This window comes from Mus musculus, chromosome 11, assembly GCF_000001635.26.
Source record: "Mus musculus strain C57BL/6J chromosome 11, GRCm38.p6 C57BL/6J".
Taxonomy (NCBI): domain Eukaryota; kingdom Metazoa; phylum Chordata; class Mammalia; order Rodentia; family Muridae; genus Mus; species Mus musculus.
Window position 1 is genome coordinate 4097039 of NC_000077.6, and position 19589 is coordinate 4116627.

The 19589-nt window shown below is 49.9% G+C and overlaps 1 protein-coding gene across 1 annotated transcript in view; it reads right to left on the minus strand.

Annotated features, from left to right (window-relative positions):
- The window catches only part of Sec14l2 (SEC14-like lipid binding 2), a 21691-nt gene continuing 2102 nt past the window's right edge, over window positions 1–19589 (minus strand). Inside the window, exons 3-12 of the mRNA NM_144520.2 lie at window positions 14856–14899; window positions 14405–14464; window positions 13999–14187; window positions 12111–12206; window positions 11926–11986; window positions 11459–11542; window positions 6857–6963; window positions 6636–6775; window positions 6350–6519; window positions 1–1397 (exon numbers count right to left, since the gene is read on the minus strand). Coding sequence (NP_653103.1) covers window positions 1267–1397; window positions 6350–6519; window positions 6636–6775; window positions 6857–6963; window positions 11459–11542; window positions 11926–11986; window positions 12111–12206; window positions 13999–14187; window positions 14405–14464; window positions 14856–14899 — 1082 coding nt within the window. The 3' untranslated portion in view covers window positions 1–1266. The remainder of the gene's footprint in view (window positions 1398–6349; window positions 6520–6635; window positions 6776–6856; window positions 6964–11458; window positions 11543–11925; window positions 11987–12110; window positions 12207–13998; window positions 14188–14404; window positions 14465–14855; window positions 14900–19589) is intronic.

Below are 19589 nucleotides of genomic sequence, written 5' to 3' on the forward strand. Positions count from 1 at the left end.
TTTGCTTTGAAAATTGATCACTTTATTCATTGGTTAATGTACCTAACAGCATTGTAAACCAAGGCCAGGCTGTGCCCCTGAGATGTGTGACTAGATCCTGGGTAGCCTCGGCCCTCTCTGCTTGCCATCCCTGCACCTGCCCAGAGCTCCCTCCGCTTCCTGAGACGAGGCTGGGCCAACGCCTCGTTCAGAGGAAAAGGCAGACCCCGCAAGGGCCTGGGGCATCCTTCCTGAATTCTGGGCAGCCTGTAACCTGGCTCTCAAGTTGTGTGGGGTCAAGAGCTTTTTATTGCAAGGTCACCTGTGCCTGGCCCCCCTCTTTACCCTGGCTCAAATGTTTGCCCAGCTATGGCTACCTTCCCGGGAAACCGCCCACCCTGGCTACCTGCATCCCCAGGCAAGAGGAAGCCACTGCTGCTATTACACGCCTCCACAGAGAAGGGCCCACCAAGCCCTTGCTCCTGTCAGGAGACTGGTTCTCAGGCACTGTGGGAGACTGGACTGGGAAGTGCACTCAGTGCTGTCTCAGCCCCAATTGTCATCTTTGTGTAGGGCTGCTCAAGCGGAGGGTTACTTAGTGAGAGGCTTGGGGCCCACCCACCGCCTCCTTGGTCCTTTCCTATCTATGATCCCTGAAATTAATTACCCTTGTGCTTGTGGAGGGTTTAAACAGGCAGCCAGTGGAACCCAGGAGTTAATGAGGTTCTGGGGGGGGGGGCTGTTAGCCTTCCTTCCAGTGCTGACTTGGGTTACTCCTGAGATTGGGGGGGGGGGGGGACGAGAGACTCAAGGCTTATGACAAAAAGTTTCAAAGAGCTTTGGATACCCATCACATCTAGTGGCCTGCTACCTTGCAACCATCATTACAATCATGGAGGTTTGGTCCATGTTCATTTAGGAGCAAGTTTCTCCCCAGCAGCTGGCTTCCCTGAGTATGACATCCAATCGCTTCACTTCTTTCTAAGTTCTTCCCTGCCACCATCCTGTGTACCCTTCCCTCCCTGTCTCAGCTGTTCCTGGGCAGGTGAAGTTGGCAAAGTCTACAGGGTAGACATCATTACAGCCGGTCCCTGGAGACCCCTTAGTATTCTGACGACGAGGACCCATCTAGCTATTTATCCTCATTCTGATTCTGAACAGGAGCTCCGTCCAGTCTGAAGTCTTCCCTCCAGCCCAGTTTCTTTGGGCTAATTGGTTGCAGGAAAATGACTAAAGAAACTGACAGGAAGACATTGGGGGGGCCAGGCCTGCTGCAGGGGCGAGGTGTTATTTGGGGGTGTCTGCCCCCTGCTGGTTCATCTTCTCTTCGGCTGCTTTGTCTGGAAGCAGGACCTCCACGGTGAAACTGACTTTCTTGGCATGGATGAAGCTGTAGGTGTTGTCGAACCGCAGAACATCTGAGGAAGCAGAAAACCAAGCATTCAGGCAGTTCCCCCCAGAGGTAGAGGGTGGTGAAGGGACTGGTTTGTACTGACTGAGCAAGGTGGTGTGGTAGGAGATGGAGGCGAAAGTGGTGTAACAGCCCTTGGTCCCCTGGAACTCAGTCTGGATGAGTGTGTTCAGAAAGTGAAAACTGGTGTGAAAATGCAGAACAGGCCAAGTGAGACGCGGGACAGAGACTCACATCTGTAACAGCTTGGAAGGAAAAGGTCTCCAAGGCCAAAGTCATGGCTTTGTTACACAGGCAGAATAATGTTGGCAGCCTCAGTGCTTGTGAGGATACAGTCTATGTGTGAAACCATGGGTTTGTAGTCTATATGTGTGATCCCGTTCTTCCTCACAACTCTGAAGTCAGCAACAGTCCGACTTTAGCTCAGCTCCAAGGGTTCTAGGGCACACGGTGAGCCACAGTGGGGTTGGGCTTCCTTCTGGTTTGCATTCCTGACTGTAGTACTGTCTCGTTTGGACCCTGGGAACCCCAGCCCGTTCTGCTTCCCTGCAGACTGTATGAATCAGCTGCTTACCCTCTGGGAAGATTGACGGGACCAGGATGCTCGCTGCACGCCTGCCCATAATGACAAAAGGATGGGCTGGTCACAGAAGGAAAATTGCCCAAGGGATTTGTGCTGTAATCCATATAGGGAAACACTTTTCTGACATAAAAAGAAAGAGCTTTAGCTGGGCATGGTGGTACCCCTGTAATCCCAACACAGGAAGGTAAGGGTCAGAAGTTCAAGGGCAGCCTGTACTATATATACACTGTTTGAGTCCAGACTGGCCATATAGACAAAGGACAGGGTGTTGGGAGGAATGTCTAAGATACATGCAGAGGCTATGATAAGTGTAGAACAATTTGTAACATTTTTGTTAATTTCTGTGTAAAACCAAAACGTTTTGGCCTTTTTGTTTGTCTACACTCAGAGATCTCTGATCCTAGCACCCAGGAGTAACTCCACAGCCCTTTTGAAGGGAAGGTTTTCTCACATCCTGTGGTGAATGTGTCTGAGCAAGCACTTGCCAGGCTTGTTATGGAAATGTGTCTCTGAAGGGACAGACACCCTTTGGTAGGCTGGCAGGTGAGAAGGCTGTTAGCTGTGCTTTCCTCTGGGAAGAGGGTGGACTCAGTTGGCAGAGACAGCTTCTAAGCCCTGGCAGTTGAACAGGCTTGCTTTCATTCTCAGCCTGTCTCTTTGCAAGCTTGTTCCATTTCACTCAAATGCCCCTTCAAGACAGCTAAACACAGAACAAAAGCAGCAGGGCCTCCCTTCTGGGCCGCTTTCTGGCTTTCTTGACGTCTTCCCCTCTTCTCACCCCTGGATAGATTGCATGAGGCGGGTAGTTAGCACAGCACCTACAGACTCCTAGTCCCTCGTCTCTGCAAGGGGCCCTGCAGATGCCCTACTCTTTCCTCTTGGTTCTGATGACAGCCTTGGCAACCCAAGTTCACTGTACTGTGATCTCCTTAGACCAGCACTGAGATGCAAGGGCCTTACAGCAGGCACAGAGGAAGGGGCTGTCACTGCCACTCCAGCATCCGAATGTCTCAGTGTGACACTAGTCATGTACTCACAGGCTCATGGAGACCCAAGGGAAAGATGCTGTTCCTTAGGGACGCAGAACAAAAGGTATCCTCTTGCCCTCCCATGTTTGTAGTGGAAAATGTCTAAATTACAGGTCTAGAGCCAGAGGTTTGGGTTAGAGCTCTTGCCTAGCATGCAGGGAGCTCTGGGTTGAGTTCCTGCTGCTTCATAATTACTCTATTCACATTGGCTTCCTTTTGTTTTCCTTATATTCCAGATAGAGTATTGATTTTAAAGCTGTATGTAGGGGGCTGGGGAGATGGCTTAGCGGTTAAGAGCACTGACTGTTCTTCCGAAGGTCCTGAGTTCAAATCCCAGCAACCACATGGTGGCTCACAACCATCTGTAATGAGATCTGGCGCCCTCTTCTGGAGTGTCTGAAGACAGCTACAGTGTACTTAAAGCATACAATAAATAAATCTTTAAATTAAAAAAAAGTTGTATGTAGGTGTGTTACATTATCTCTGAGTTTCATTTCAGAATAGTAATGGGGACAGTAGACACTGTAGGAAGGAAATGTTGGTTCTTGGATTCAGAACTACTTCTCTGGGGTTACCTGGCCCTCAGAAGCACGGCCCTCCCACCTAATCCATGGTCTCTACAACCTTGCCTCCAAATGACACCCGGTCCTACCTCTCCTCCCATGCTGCCTTTCCATCTGGGAAGGGGAACTTTATGCTGTGGCCTGACTCTGCTCCTCCATCAAATAAGCAGACCCCAGGCAGGTAAGCGATCTTGCAGGGAACAGATCCAAGGAGGAGGAAAGTCAGCAAATAAGCAGACCCCAGGCAGGTAAGCGATCTTGCAGGGAACAGATCCAAGGAGGAGGAAAGTCAGCAAATAAGCAGACCCCAGGCAGGTAAGCGATCTTGCAGGGAACAGATCCAAGGAGGAGGAAAGTCAGCAAATAAGCAGACCCCAGGCAGGTAAGCGATCTTGCAGGGAACAGATCCAAGGAGGAGGAAAGTCAGCAAATAAGCAGACCCCAGGCAGGTAAGCAATCTTGCAGGGAACAGATCCAAGGAGGAGGAAAGTCAGCAAATAAGCAGACCCCAGGCAGGTAAGCAATCTTGCAGGGAACAGATCCAAGGAGGAGTAAAGTCAGCAAATAAGCAGACCCCAGGCAGGTAAGCGATCTTGCAGGGAACAGATCCAAGGAGGAGTAAAGTAAATTGAGGATTTGCAGTTCCATCCTGGTTGTATTGAAAGCTGTTTATCCTTCAGATACGAGAGAGAAGCAACTGAGTTGGAGCCCTCCAGCCCCTCCATGGCCTTTGGGGAAGCACTTCCTTGATCTGAGACTCTTATCACATCAAGGATAAATGTCTTGTTTCTTGGACGGTCTGTGGCTAGGAGCCTCTAGTATCCTCTCTTAGTGTCTACACTAGTAACATAATGTGTAAGAGAGCATCTCTTGTCTATCTCTACCATAGCTTCTTCATCTCTTAAAAATTTATTTTAATTTATGAGTGTCTGTCCTCATGCACATTAGAAGAGGGCATCAGATCCCATTACAGATGGTTGGGAACCACCATGTGGGTCCTGGGAATTGAACTTGGGACCTCAGGAAGGTCTCTTATCTGCTGAGTGGCGTCTCCAGCCTTGAGCTTCCTCGTCTTTTAAAGAAAAGTAAACCTCCAGTGTATAATGAGCTTTTTCCTTTGTGGATGACAGTGTCTAGCCTGTGCTAAGCCTTGTTCTTAGTGCAGCAGAGTGCATGCATTCTCCTGAGATCTGGCTGCTCTCTAAAAAGGGTGACCCTGCTCCCCGGGGAGCTGGATTGTGTACAATGTACCTGAAGGTAGGGAGCACCAGAACTGCAGGCTACTGGGTAGAAGGATCTGCAGAGCTAGTACAGATAGCCCTGTGCCGCTGCCTCAGCAACCGAGCCCAGGATGTCTCCCACCTCCCTCATAGCCTCCGGGAATGCTCTGCTCTCCAGTTGTCCTGGTAATAATAACACTGATGGGCACAGGTGCTGAGTCGCATGCTCTGTCTCTGACATCACACCATAGCCTCACAGATCTTATCACATGTGAGCTGGCATCTCTGTAAGATCCCAGTTGCAGCAATCAGGAAACAGACTTAGGAAGGCTGAGTCATTTGCCCAAGTCTACACACATAGCCAGCGGGGCAAGCCCAGCTCAGATCTGAATGCAAAGCCCTAGCTTGGCACTTTTCTACCCTCCATCCTTTGGCTCTGTCAGGAAAGAAATTAGAAATTTGCCTGGCTTGTGTGTGGCTGGCATACATTTGTTCTTTTTATACTATTTACTAGTACTATACTATATATACTATATCATACTATACCATACCGTACCATACCATACCATACCATACCATACCATACCATACCACATAACACTGTAGAATATAGTTACAGAAATAGTGGAAGAGAAAGCCCTCTATAAGTATCCTAAGTTAGTGTAGGTTTCCCAGAGTTCCTTTCTGTATATACTCTTTCCCCTCAACCTCAGTAAACATGTACCACACACGCAGCATTTCACATTTACCTGCTTAATGTGAATTAACATCTTAGCTGTCAGTGTGTCCTTTTTAACGGCTCCATGGTGCTTTGCTGTAATAGATGGACCTTTTTGTGGCTATATGCTGTGCCACTGGCTTTATCAGCTGCTAGGAACTTCTTGGTCCCTCTAGCTTTATGTATTTGTAAAGGTTTCTGTTGGACACATTTGAGGACTATAACCTCCGGGTTGAAGGGATTTAAGCCAATACCAAATGACTGTCTGTGAGGGTTTCTGACATGTGTAAGCTGCCTTCCCGTGTCCTGGACCTGCTTTTTGGTCAACCTGGAGGTGAGCGGTGCTCAGATTTCAGGGCTGGCCTTTTTTTGGCATGCTATGCCCTGTGGAGATTCCCTCCACCCACACAGTCAGTTCTGCGTCTCCTGCTTCTAACTGTCTGGCTGCTGTCTCGGACCTAGTCAGCCTTGGACAAAGCCTGTGTACTTCAGGCTGGCCTTAACTTACAATCCTGTCTTAGCCTCCTAAGTTCTGGCATTGCAGGAGTGCTCCACCATGCCCAGCTCCCAGAAGTAGATGTTCTGAACTCCTGTTCTCACCTGTTACAGTGATTCACCTCTTCTTGGGAATATCAGGGCAGAGGCCTAGCCAGCTGTTAGTTATCTGGGACCCCTTAAGCAAGGCACTGCATTTTTACAATTCTACTTTTCCTGTGCCAGGACAGGTGACCCCAGAGAGTGCCCCTTCCTGCACTAACACCGTGAGGTGACCAGTCCTCTGAGGAAGGGATACATCATAAGCAGAAAGGTAATGTGCTTCAAGTGTTGCCAAGACTCAGATACTTACAGATGCCTGGCTCACTGCAGGTGAGGGTTCCATCCTCAGGCACCATGTGGGAATTGTATCTCTGGTTTGGCAGCACCTCCGTCATCTCCCCTGCCCGCTGCCGTTCCCCCATCTTGGTCTTCAGGAAAATCCCAAAACCCACGTCTGATCCCTCCGACATAAACTGCCACCTGCAGAGGACATCCACCCGTGTGTGTATGTGTGTCCATAGCAGCTGGGTTCTTCCACCCCAGCCTACCCACTGGCGTTTACAAAAGCTCGGGTCCCTAGAAGCAGCCAGTCCTACCTGAGGACACAGCCCGGGAAAAGAATCTCATACTCCACTTGGTGGGAGGAGCCTCGGGAGACCTGCACGGTGTGTTCATACTGCTGCTTCACCTGGTCTCGCACGTAGTACTGCTTGGGAATGTCGCCCCCATAGTTGATCTAGAAACAGAGCCCGGGGTGAACTGGGGTGCACATCTGAGCTAAGGTCCTCCCCACTGACATCCAGCCGGTGGCCCATACCTTAGATTTACACTTGGGATTTCCGTCAGGATCTGTCATGGTGCCTCCGTATTCCACAGGCAGCTGGTCAGGGCTGATATGTTTGAGTAAAACCTCCTTCCAGTTTGCTGGCAGGAGAGAGAAGGACAGAAAGGTGTCACTAGGCAAGACTTCATACCTGATGGCCAGCCCTGAAGAGGCAGAAAGGTGGTGGGCCCTACCCTAAAAGGATATATGTGTGTGTGTGTGTGTGTGTGTGTGTGTGTGTGTGTGTGTGTATAAAGTGTATGTGTGTGCGTGTGTGTGCGTGTGTGTGTGTATAAAGTGTGTGTGTGTGCGTGTGTGTGTGTGTGTATAAAGTGTGTGTGTGTGTATAAAGTGTGTGTGTGTGTGTGTATAAAGTGTGTGTGTGCGTGTGCGTGTGTGTGTGTGTGTGCGTGTGTGTGTGTGTATAAAGTGTGTGTGTGTGTATAAAGTGTGTGTGTGTGTATAAAGTGTGTGTGTGCGTGTGCGTGTGTGTGCGTGTGTGTGTGTGTGTATAAAGTGTATGTGTGTGTGTATATATAAAGTGTATGTGTGTGTGTGTATAAAGTGTGTGTGTGTGTGTATAAAGTGTGTGTGTGTGTGTATGTGTGTGCGTGTGCGTGTGCGTGCGCGTGCGTGTGTGTGTGTGTATATAAAGTGTGTGTGTGTGTGTATAAAGTGTGTGTGTGTGTGTGTGTATAAAGTGTGTGTGCGTGTGTGCGTGTATGTGTGCGTGTGTGTGTGTGTGTGTGTGTGTGTGTGTGTGTGTATAAAGTGTGTGTGTGTGTGTGTGTGTGTGTGTGTGTGTGTGTGTGTGTACACACATGGAGCACAGTTGTGGGCAGGAGAATCATCAGTTTGAGGCGGGAAGGTGGCACTTCCGGAGCATGTGATATGTGCTTATGGAGTTAGGAAGAGCCACTACCCAGAAAACAACCCTGTCTGGTCCAGGATTCAGAAACTGGGTGCTGCTGTCATCACGGCGACTGACCAGCTCAACAACCTCAGGAACCTACTGCATTCTGAGCTGCCTGCTGTGCAGGATTGTGAGGGCAGCAGAATGAATTGAGGATATCTAAGAGGGCTTTGTAAATTAGTATATTACCTCTCCCAAAAAAGGATACAAACATCAAAATAAAAGCCAAATGGACAAAGGTGGGAACTGTATTCCATGCAGAGGAGCACACGGCCGGACCAGAAGTCTTGAATCCACGGGTTCTCACCCAGTGATGCTGATCTCCCCTCTTCTCCCACACTTCACTGGGCTGAGTCATGATTTACTGAGTGAGTACCTCACTGGAGAGTGACCTCTTAAATGGGCTTACTTGTCTGTACTCTGCCCACGTCACTTGTGTTCTTGTTTTGAGCAGATTGGCTGCTTTTTGTTGTTTTTCGAACCAAATCCTCTCCTGAATGGAGCAGCAATGCTGAGAACTATTTTCCTAAGAAAGACTAGCCTGGCACAATACCTTAATACCACAAACCACTCTAATTATATAGACTATCAGCTGACTATCAGTCAGCAGCTCCAGGCCGGGGACTAGCCTCACGTCCTCTGCACAGATGACTGTAACTCTGACTGTCCTGTGTCTGCCCACCCTCGGGTATCTGTGGCCTTGGGGTGATTTCATTGACACTGCTAAACTCCAGTGACCACCCGGAAGTAACTTTTATCTCTCCTCTGTTGGGGATCTCGGTTCTTCCCAATGTGCCTAAGGCACATTTGGTTGAAAGAATTTTAAGTGTGGGTAGGAGAACAGACTGAACCTCCTACATAGCTCTGCTGCCAGGGAACCAAACCACCTCAGCACTTGGTGGGTGGTAGCAGCAGTAAAACCAGAAACCATAAAAACTGATTGCTCTGACTTTCTATCTTCTCCCGGCTGAGCGGGAGAGCTGGGTTAAGGCAGAGGCTTTCCCATCTCTAGGAAATACCTCCACAGCCAACACTGGCACTCTGGCGCCTAAGCCCCTCTCTTTGTAACAGGGTCTCAGTAACCAAGGCTGGCCTTGAATTCACTATGTAGTTTCAACCTGCTTCTGCCTCCCTAGTCCTGAGATATCATAAATGTATTTTTGTTCTTTTTTTAAAACTCTATTGCTGTCATATGTGTGTGCAGTGCATGTGTGTGTTGGGGATGGTGCATGTGTGGAAACAGGACAGCCTTTGGGAGTTGTTTCTCTCCTTCCACTGTGGAACCTGGCAGTCTTGACTCAGGTCATGAGCCCTGGATGACAAGCATCTGCCCACCTGTGGAACCAACCCAGCCCATACTGTTGTTTTGAGACAGGGCCCCACTAGGAAACCTGGGTTGGCCTTGAACTTAGAACCCAGCCCAGACAGGCCTGGAACTGGAGCTTCTCAGCCTCCAAAGTGCTGGGATCATAGCCGTTCACCACCTTCCCAGCCCCAAGTTGCCGCTCTCACTTGACCTTAGCCCAAAGGTCAAGAAGCAATTCACTCTTTAATCCCAGCACTCGGGAGGCAGAGGCAGGAAGATTTCTGAGTTCGAGGCCAGCCTGGTCTACAGAGTGAGTTCCAGGACAGCCAGGGCTACACAGAGAAACCCTGTCTCAAAAACAAAAACAAAAACAGAGACAAAAAAAAAAAAAAAGAAGCAATTCACAACCACCCTGTGCAGTGCGTTATTTAAAGCAGCCTTGTAGGCACCTTCAGAATCTCTATTACTCCTGCCAGCTCAGCTCCAGAGCCAGTTTCAGTCCACCTTCATAGCCATCAGTCCACTCCTTGTTGCCAGGGGACCTAGTTCTTGTGTGTCTTCCTGGCTGGTTTTGGGGTCACACATTCTCCCCACTTCTCTGCATATACAGTCCCTACTTCTTTGCCAGTGTCACTAGTGACTTCCCACTCTTCCCCATGAGCTCCGTTTACTCGGCCTGCACTTGAACTTGGAAACCCCCCCAAAGTTCACTTCAGACTCCTGCATGCTCAGCATAGGTAGGTCTTGCGTGGCCAGCCTCAGTGGGCCCACATTCGTCCCGAGAGTTGTTCGCTCCGGCCGAATACTACTATCCATTCATTATGTGAAGCCCATTGAACTCTGATGTTTTGCTTCCTAGGTAAGTTGTAAGCCCAGCTAGCCTTTCCTCCTCTTTCCCTGAGGATACTGCCTCAGTTTACATCATCTCTTGCATGGGCAACACATGGCATGCGACCCGGCATCTGGCTTTCATGGCCTTGCTGCTGAGTACAAGCCAGTTGTGGAACTCTCTGCCAAGCACTTCTCTGGTGCTCAGGGCCTACAGAGTCATGATCTAGCCTCTCAGCATGGTGTCCTGGATTGTGGCCTGGCTCTGGCTCCCTTTTCAGTCTTGACTTTTGCTATACCCGGCTTTGTAGTTTTTACTTTTCTGCTTTGTTTCATGTGGCCAGCTCTCTCACGTTGCTGTATTAGCTTGGGCGGACATGGCTCTCATATCAACTCGGGAGGGATGGGTGTTGTGCCAAGGTGTGACTGTACATTGTGGTTTCCTCTTTCTTCCATGTATCACACCATGCACGTTTGTATCTCTCTTCCCTGAGAGCTAGCCAAGGGACTCTGTCTTAATAATCCTGGCAACGCAACACCTCATCCTGGATCTGGCACAGAAAAGGTATTTGTCCCAAAATGATCTCCATGGCACCCTCTTGATGCTCTTTCTAGTGCCTTCTGGTTTGTTCCATGGCCTTTTCTCTGAAGTCCCCTTTCCCCTAGCTTAAGCCCCTCAAGGATAAGAATCCCATTGCTCTCTGACTGCATGGTGAGCCCAGGGCTTGCTTCTAGAGTATGTGGAAAAGAAAGTATGTCCTTATGAAAACAGGAAGGTGGGGAGCCGCCAGTTACCATGCAGACGTGGCCAAGTCCAAGAACCACACCACACACAACCAGTCCCACCGCAAATGGCATAGAAATGGCATCAAGGAACCCGGTCTCAAAGATACGAATCTCCTAAGGGGGTTGACCCCAAGTTCCTGAGGAACATGCACTTTGCCGAGACGCACAACAAGAAAGGCCTGAAGAAGATGCAGGCCAACAATGCAAAGGCAGTGAGTGCGCGCGCAGAGGCCATCAAGGCCCTGGTGAAGCCTCAGGCCATCAAGCCCAAGATGCCAAAGGGCCCCAGCCGCAAACTCAGCCATCTGGCTTTTATCGCTCACCCCAAGCTTGGGAAGCAGATTCAAAGCTACATTGCCAAGGGTCAGAGGCTCTGCCAACCAAAGCCCAAAGTTCAAACCAAGGCAGAGGCCACAGCTCCAGCTAAGGCCCAGGCTTCAGCTCCAGCCCAGGCTCCCAAAGGTGCCCAGGTCCCTGTGAAGGTCCCATAGGAAAGGCTCCTGCCAACGTGAAGACAGACAGACTGCTGTGGCACACCTGCCTGCATGCTATTTGCAGATTACCAGTGACCTATATTGTTTTTACAAATAAACTTGAGGCAAGGGAGAAAAAAAAAAACATAACAGGAAGGCACAGACTGTCTCCACTTGCCCCTGTGTCCCAACTACTCCTAAAGCAGAAGACAGCCCCCGAGGCTGTGGCCATACCTCTAAAGCCAGAACCAACTCGGTTCACACACCTCTGTAGAGTCTGGGCTACTTACCCCCCAGAACCATGATCTTCCTCCGAGTGTCTTCACTTAGGAAGGGCTTGATGAGGTTATAGGCCACAGGAAACAGCTTGGGAGCTGGAAGAGACAAGACCATGTGAAGCTGAGAGCAAGATTAACTCAGTACCACCCACCTCTGCCCATGGGCTCAGCGGCTCAGCGTGAGGCTCAGCCAGGCATGTTTGAGGTCCAGCTCCCAATCTGTGCAAGGGTTGTGACCACCTAGCTTCCCACTATGGCAGCACCAGCCTGAAGCCTACTGGGCCTGGTGGCTCAAATGCTCTGGGAGCTGTAAAGCATCTGTACAGGTTAAGGTCAACGTCAGGCACTTGGGACCTTAACCTTGGGTCAACGTCAGGAACAGTGACCTCTTTGGCTCACTGTTCACTCAGTCTGCCCCCAAGTAATAGTTTCAGTCTCGTGTTCCCATGTGACTTCATCACCAGAACTTCGCAACTTACCTTTAACAACAAACAGACGCTTCAGTGTTTCAGGATAATTTTCTTCAAACATGGTGAGGAACTAAGGGATAGAATTGGTCTAGTTTCAGTAGCTCAGGCCTGCAGGCCACGGCGCCCCCCCCCACCCTCTGAGTAAGCCAAGCCTAGCTGAGCAGTTCCTCCTGCCCCCACACCCTGCCTCTCACCTCTCCATAGGCCTCCACTGCAGGTTTCCAGAGGTGCTTGAGGCCGAGTCCTTCACAGTCATAAATCATGGTGATGGTCTCTATCTTCTTCCCTAGCTACAGGGAACAGACAGACAGAGGCAGCCATCACTCCACCCTGCTGGAGAACTAATTCAGGGTCCATGCTGACCGCTCAGGTACACACAGAGCAAGCAGTGCATGGGGGCTGGACCCAGGTTTTTCACACGCAGGTATCACCTATGGAGGGATACTGACCTAGACAAACTCCTCATCTTGCAAATGACTGGGTGGATCAAGATCATGTCTGAGGTCCCCTCTGTCCTTTGGGTTCTCCTGAGGGCCTCTGTCTTCCTGCCAATGACTGTGCTCCCTGGTAGCACCAATGCAGCCCCTGGGCCTCTCACTCAGGCATAGATGCTCTCCATCTTGCCTAAGCTCTAAGGAAGCAGCAAGTTGAACCTCTCTTGTGTGCCCAGCCTCTCAGGGGTTCTGTACTGAGTGGGCTCTTTGTGAGCATCTAAATAATAGTGCTGAGAGGCACCCACACTTTAATACTTCTGCAACTTGTGGGTGGGGGGTAGGGGTGGGGAAAAAGGTGAGGGACACCTCCGTCTTGGTCCTCAGTCCTTCCTTTCTTTTTAAAAAACTTACATTTCTCTCTCTCTCTCTCTCTCTCTCTCTCTCTCTCTCTCTCTGTGTGTGTGTGTGTGTGTGTGTGTGTCTGTCTGTCTGTCTGTGTGTGTGTGTGTCTGTGTGTGTGTGTGTGTCTGTGTGTGTGTGTGTGTGTCTGTGTCTGTGTCTGTGTCTGTGTCTGTGAGTCCATGCTACAGTGTGCAGTGCAGAAGACAATTTGGGGACGCTAGCTCTCCTCCTCCACCCCATAGGTTCTCAGCCTTGCTGGCAAGTCTGTTTACCGGCTGAACCATGTCTTCAGTCTTTGTCTTAGCAAGGGAACTGTCGCCCTGATCTCTTGAAAGTACACTTGGAAAAGCAGGGGTTCTGGGTCCATCTGTGCCAGGAGTACCCCCACCCCCATACTTGCCCAAGGGTAGCTTAGTTCAAAATAAGATCTCACTGGTCCTCACAGAAACAAAAGTTCTCCAACAATGTATTGAGATGGTTTTCTTTGTCTTTCTGGGTTTTCTGTTGAGCTGAGAATTAAACCTAGGCCCCTGCCTGTGTGAGGCCAGCTGCCTTTCACTGAGCGATATCTCCAGCTGTAATAATTTATAGTTTTTGCTTTTCTTTTGCTTGTGTCTAGGGTCTCACTATATAGTCCAGGCTAGCTTCAAAATCAAGACCCTCTTGCCTCGGACCTGTAGATCGTGGGATTGCAGGCGTGTTCCACTCAGCTTGCTGCAATGCAAGGTGGTTTTTGCTGTAGTGGGTGGGGAAGCCCTGAGTGTGCTGTGAGCGCTGTACCAACTGAGATCCATTCCTCGCCCTAGTGAGGTCTTCTTAAGCCAAGCGTCTTCGGGTAAAGGACTGCCTTTCATTCCCAGATCTTCCCTGTACACCGTTCCTATACTTTGTGGGAATTCATTGTGGCAATAACAGATGGGAATTTTAAGTTTTACTTAGCAAAAGCATGACAATATGGAGGTGCAGTTCAGTGGTGGAGTAGAACACTTGCCTAACACACACACAAGGCCCTCCCTGGGTTCAGTCTCCAGGCAAAGGAATGGAGGGAGAGAGGAAACGAGAGAGAGAGAGAGAGGAGAAGAAAGATGGATTGGTGACATTATGTTCATCTAAAACCTTGAGATGTCAGGTCTATGAAAAACAAACCCTGAGGCTGTGCCTCCACCCATATGTGACATCCTGCCTCTCCAGGAATGCCTCCACCGTGATCCAGTCACTTTCGGTGGCAGGTAGGCCACCTACCCACCTTTGTGGTCTGCTGGATACACTCCTGCAGAAGCAGCTCACAGTCTCTCATCTTGGTCCTGAGCAGGTCCTGCTTGGAGGCGGAGAACAGCAGACCTTTGGCATCCAGAGGGCCGATGATGTCGTACCAGACAGGGCAGCCGTCCAAGTCGTAGCCACATCTGCCGCCTGACAGATACTGTTGGATCACCTGGCCAAAGACATAGCAACAACACCTGGTGGGCAGGCCCAAAACATCCACGTCTTTCCCGGGTTCACTGGTCTCTCCTTCCACCTCTCTCCCTTGGGTGCCCGAAGATACCTATTTTGCAACTCTAGGGACTCCTTTGGCAATTTCAGCCATGATATGAACTGTGAGTCTTAGAAGCATCCTTACACAGGAATGGAGTGGGATAATTTGTCCTCACCTCTGGTGGCTGCCAGCTGATGATTTTGTCAATGTCCTTTTGCTTCCGGAATTCCACATGCTGCAAATACACAGATTTAGGAAGTACGAAGCGGAAGAATTAGGAAGCATGAGGTGCGTGGTGGGGGTGGGGTCTTGAATAGGAACTAGGTCAGCACAAGCCGACCACCAGACCACAGGTGACCCCTAAAAGGACCTGAACAGGAGTAGAAAAGGAGGCCCCAGTTTCTTCAGCTACCTCAGCAAGAATATCATTGTTGATTGCTCCAGAGGTAGGAAAACCTGATATTTCCAGGGAAGGAAATGCACTTTGTCCCTCAGGGATAAAGCAACAATCGTTGGCTGGGTCACACAAACCAAAATCTATGATGGGGTGGGTGATGGGTAGGCAGGAGAAGTCCAGGCAAGATGTGAGTCAGATGGGAGGAACCGTGGTAGCAATGGATGCTCACCTTTCGGAGCATGGCCTCTGACTTCTGCAGGTCAAAGCTTCGGGCTGCAACAAAAGCATGGTCATGGTTGGGTGTCAGACTGCAGGTCTTAGGGACCCGCTTTCAGGCTGGGGCCAAACCCCCTTGTGTCCCCCCAGCCAACTGTCAGCTTTGGCTCAGAGCCTTCACTGAGGGCTTGCAAAACAACACAGCCCTGAGTCTGTGGAGTAGACAGGTCAAGTTCAAGGCAGTTGGGAGTGGGGTCAGAGTATCTGGGCATATAATCAGGTAAAGGGTCATATCTCAGAGAAAGTGAACCCTGGATCCTTTTATCAATTGGCCATACCCCACAAGGACAAAATCTATCTCTGCCACCGCATAACATCGAACCCTGAGAGATTGAGCCACAGTTCAAAGATGAACACAGCTACCCCAGAATCTGGGGCCAGAGTTGGCCGAACATCTTGGAAAGGTAGAGGAGTTGATATGCCTCCAGCTAATCCTGACATTTCTCTAAAGGACCCACACATTCTTTAAAGGAGTATAACGGGTTTTTGAGTCAGTTCACCTGGGCCCACTCCAACAAGTTGTTCTCAAATCTGAACCCAAGATTTCACTGTCCCTGAGGCCACTCCTGATAACCAGGGTTGCCATGAGTACCAGTTGTATGTTGCTCTCTACTCCAGAGACAGGGTTGTCTCCGGTCATGCAACAGCCCTCCCAAAACATGCATTCTGTGCGGTCCTCCAGGGCCTTCCCTCCCGCGGTGCATCCTGTCCTTGGAAACGTCTTGTCTCACACTCGACTTCGTGACCATCCTAATGCTTCCCTTTTGGATGTTGTCCCCCTGGTCAGGGCACTCCCCAGTGAACCTCATGAGCTGAGCCCAGGTCTTGTTTGCCCCTTCTCCGATAAACCCTCAGAATTCTCTTGGCAGCAGTCATGCCTTTCATTCAAGTGGAGCTTAGAGTCAACTGAAACCCCAAATCCTTCACACCTGTGTGCCAGCTAAGCCTCCACTCCCTCTATAGAGAGGCGGGCCCTTCAACGCATCTCCCATCTGTTCACCACAGTCCCCTTCATTTCATCTATTCAAAGAGTTTCTGAGACTGAGCCATTTGGCCTCTGATCTATGACCTGTCCCTCCTGGCTGCATGTCCTCCATGGATTTAATTGGCATCTAGATCTGCTGATAGCCCTGGAACCCAGACTTACAGGCTGCCCTTTGGGCTGTAAACGACCCCTTCGCCATTGCTCTCTGGGAACGGGAGCATACACCCTGACTCTGCACTCCTGAAGTCCGATCCTCTATCTGGGTCAGGATGGTATGTCTAAAGGTCTGACAAACCTGGGTGGGGTGCCATGGTAGGCTGAGACAGCTGGCTCTCAAGTTTAAAGTCAGCCAGGACTACATAGGAAATTCAAGCTTACTCATGCTATGTATTGAAACACTATCTTAGAATGAGAGAGAGAGAAGAGGAAAGAAAGGAAGACGGGAAAGGCCAGTGAGATGGTTCAAAGGATAGAAGGGCATACTGTGCATGCCCAGCAACCTGACAACTTTAGTTTGCTCCCCAGAATTCCTGTAATGGAAGATAACTACACAGAGTTATCCAGTCCCCTCCACATGTGCACCGTGACATACACTCCACATCCCCCAATCTCTCTCTCACTGTCCTTCCCCCCTTGCTCACCCCACACATACTACACATCTTAAAATACTTTTTAAAAACGAGGAAGGGTTGGCCAGGCCACCGCCACCATGCATGCCAAGTCCTTGCTGGCAGATCTGAGCAGCCAGTCTGGCAAGCTGGGCTTTGGAATTTCCTCACTACCACCCTTCCTGTGCCTCCAGCAGCTGGCACAGCCTTTGGACAAGTGTAATGCTGGTCTGTGTTGCAGCACCTCCACTGTGTGTGTTTTACCTTGGACAAGATACTATGTATGCCTGACCATACATACATAAGAAGCTAGAACTGGGGCTGATGAGATGGCTCAGTGGGTAAGAGCACCCGACTGTTCTTCCGAAGGTCCAGAGTTCAAATCCCAGCAACCACATGGTGGCTCACAACCATCCGTAACAAGATCTGATGCCCTCTTCTGGAGTGTCTGAAGACAGCTGCAGTGTACTTACATATAATAAATAAATAAATCTTAAAAAAAAAAAAAAAGAAGCTAGAACTGCACGTCCTTTTGTAACACAGGAGATAGACCATGAAAATGAGTTTCTCACAGAAGAGAGGAGGACCCTTATCTCCCGAGAGAACAGGGATCCAGTGGTAGTTAACAGTACGCATCCTTATCTGGGGAAACTTCTCCAGTTGACGATTATCTGCCAAGAATCCAACCTTCAGGGTCTTCTCTGCTGTGTCTATTGAGTCCGGTCTTTCTAGGCCCCTTCCACGCTGCTCACCAGCACCTGAAAGCCTGGCTTGGGGCACTGAACAATAGCTTGGCCCAGGAGCAGCCAGGTTTGCCCATCCCATGGCCCTGTAAGCTGCAGACTCAGCTATGCTATGCTCTCTCCCAGGGCTCCTACTGCCTCTGTTCCGTCTTGCTCACTGACTTTCCTTGCTGGGGTGGGTACCCAGATCTCACTTCCAGCCAGAGAGGCAGTGGAAACTCAAGTGTCTGTGGAGAGGGCCAGCAAAAAAACTGAACCCCAAGCTCATACCACATTCTACTGCAAAGGTCTCCTTTAGAATCAAAGAGGTGAGGGGGGAATAAAAAGAGGTTGGTTTTTTGTTTTTGTTTTTGGGTTTTTTTTTTTTTTTTTTTTTTTTGGCAACAAAAGCCCTAATTTAAATTCGGAATAGGGTCTGATTAAGCCAGAGCTGCTGCCCAAAAAATCGGAGACACAATACACTACAGAGAGGAAACTTCCTCTGCTTTATGAAGCAGACGTTGAAACCAGAGGTGTAACTCAGAGATAGAAAAGCTTGCCTGGCTGGGTGGTGGTGGCGCACGCCTTTAATCCCAGCACTTGGGAGGCAGAGGCAGGCATATTTCTGAGTTCGAGGTCAGCCTGGTCTACAGAGTGAGTTCCAGGACAGCCAGGGCTACACAGAGAAACCCTGACTCCAAAAAACAACAAACAAACAAACAAACAAACAAATAAAAAAAATGCTTGCCTGGCATGCACCAGACAGACCCTGGATTTGATCCTCAGCAGCTCAAAGATGATTACGAGGCAATGCTTGCCTTCAGGAACAAGCAGCTCCCTTCAAAGAAGGAGCTGTGGCTTGCTGGAAAAGGTGCTGGCCCTGATTGTGCTTTGTGCCCTCAGGGAAGTCCCCTGCCCTGACTAAGTTTTCTCATCTGGAAAATGGGAATGGCCATCCTACAAGGGTATGGCTAGTCCCAGGCATAGGCCCTGGCTAAACTATCAAATAGATCTTATACAAGTGGTTCATGCCATCCCAGGATAATGCTAGCAAACGTTTAGTGTCTAGGAAACCAGCTGCCAAGACCCCACACTGGCCCGAGTGGCAGAGCTGTCCAATGGCTTTCTCTCTCTCTCTCTCTCTCTCTCTCTCTCTCTCTCTCTCTCTCTCTCACACACACACACACACACACACACACACACACTCCTCTGCCTCCTAGCAGCAGCTCCAGGACCGGATCATCTTGGAGCTGGCCCTTTAAGGAGACTACTATCTTCCCACTTTCCCTGCCCACCTTCTTCTAGCCTTACCCTTTCAGCAAATGCTAAGCCAAAATTTCCTCCAGCATAGACTGACTTCATTGCCACCCCCACACCACCCCTCCACCCTCTCTAGGTGGACTGGGAAAGGGGCCAGATCATACAGGTGGCGGGGTAAGGGTGGGCCAATGACACTTCCAGAGGCCCATACGCATCGCTCTCCTGGGTGCACCTGTCCTGGGGTGTTGCTAGCAGGCCTCCAAGAATAAGTCAGCTTTATTAAATTTCTGGAAACAAAAATGACATCTATTTGTCTGTTGCTAGTCTTCCGGGGCCCAGAGATGTGTGGATATGCCACAGGGCAGGTCTTGTCCTCTTAACGTTTATGACAGAATTCTACCTAAAAACTGGAGCTCTGCTCATCAAACTCTGGAGAATTTTCTCATTTATATGTCTGGCAATAAAATTTCTATAAAGAAAAATGAAAGTGTGTCAGAAGAGTCCGGAAGTTGGTACCTGCCTCGAAAAATGGAAAAGGAGAGGGAAGAGGACACAAGGTGTAGGAGTAGGGGCCGAGTCTGATCCTGACACTAGCAGCATGTCCCCACCATTCCACAGTTGGTCCTTGTCATGCCATGTCTTGCAAAAAGGTTAGGCACCCTGCCTAATCCACTTCTCAGAGGAGGAGCCTAGAGATCTGTGACCTTGGCCCAGATGTCACAGCCACGCTGGCACATGGCTAAAACTAGAACTCAAGACCCTGGTCTGTGGAGGGGGGAGTAATGCCTTCCTCAGTCCCCAAGCACAGTCCCCTTCATTCAGGCTGACAGGATCAGGACCCCTGGTTTTAATCTCAGCTCTGGCTTCAACTTTCCACATAGTAGGGCCTTTCTGGGCCTTAACTTTCCTTATGTCTGCAGAGCAGACTTACAAAGTAAACGAAAAGGCTGCTGACAGTCCAGACCCAGAGACTCGCATCTTCTTCCTGCCTGCAGCTCACCCAGCAAGTCCCTTCACCTGTCTGAGCTTCCGTGTCTGTATCCTGTAGAAGGGCTGGGGCCTGGGGGGATTGCCAGCTGTCTTTCTGTCCCAGCCTGCCAGGGATTCCAGAG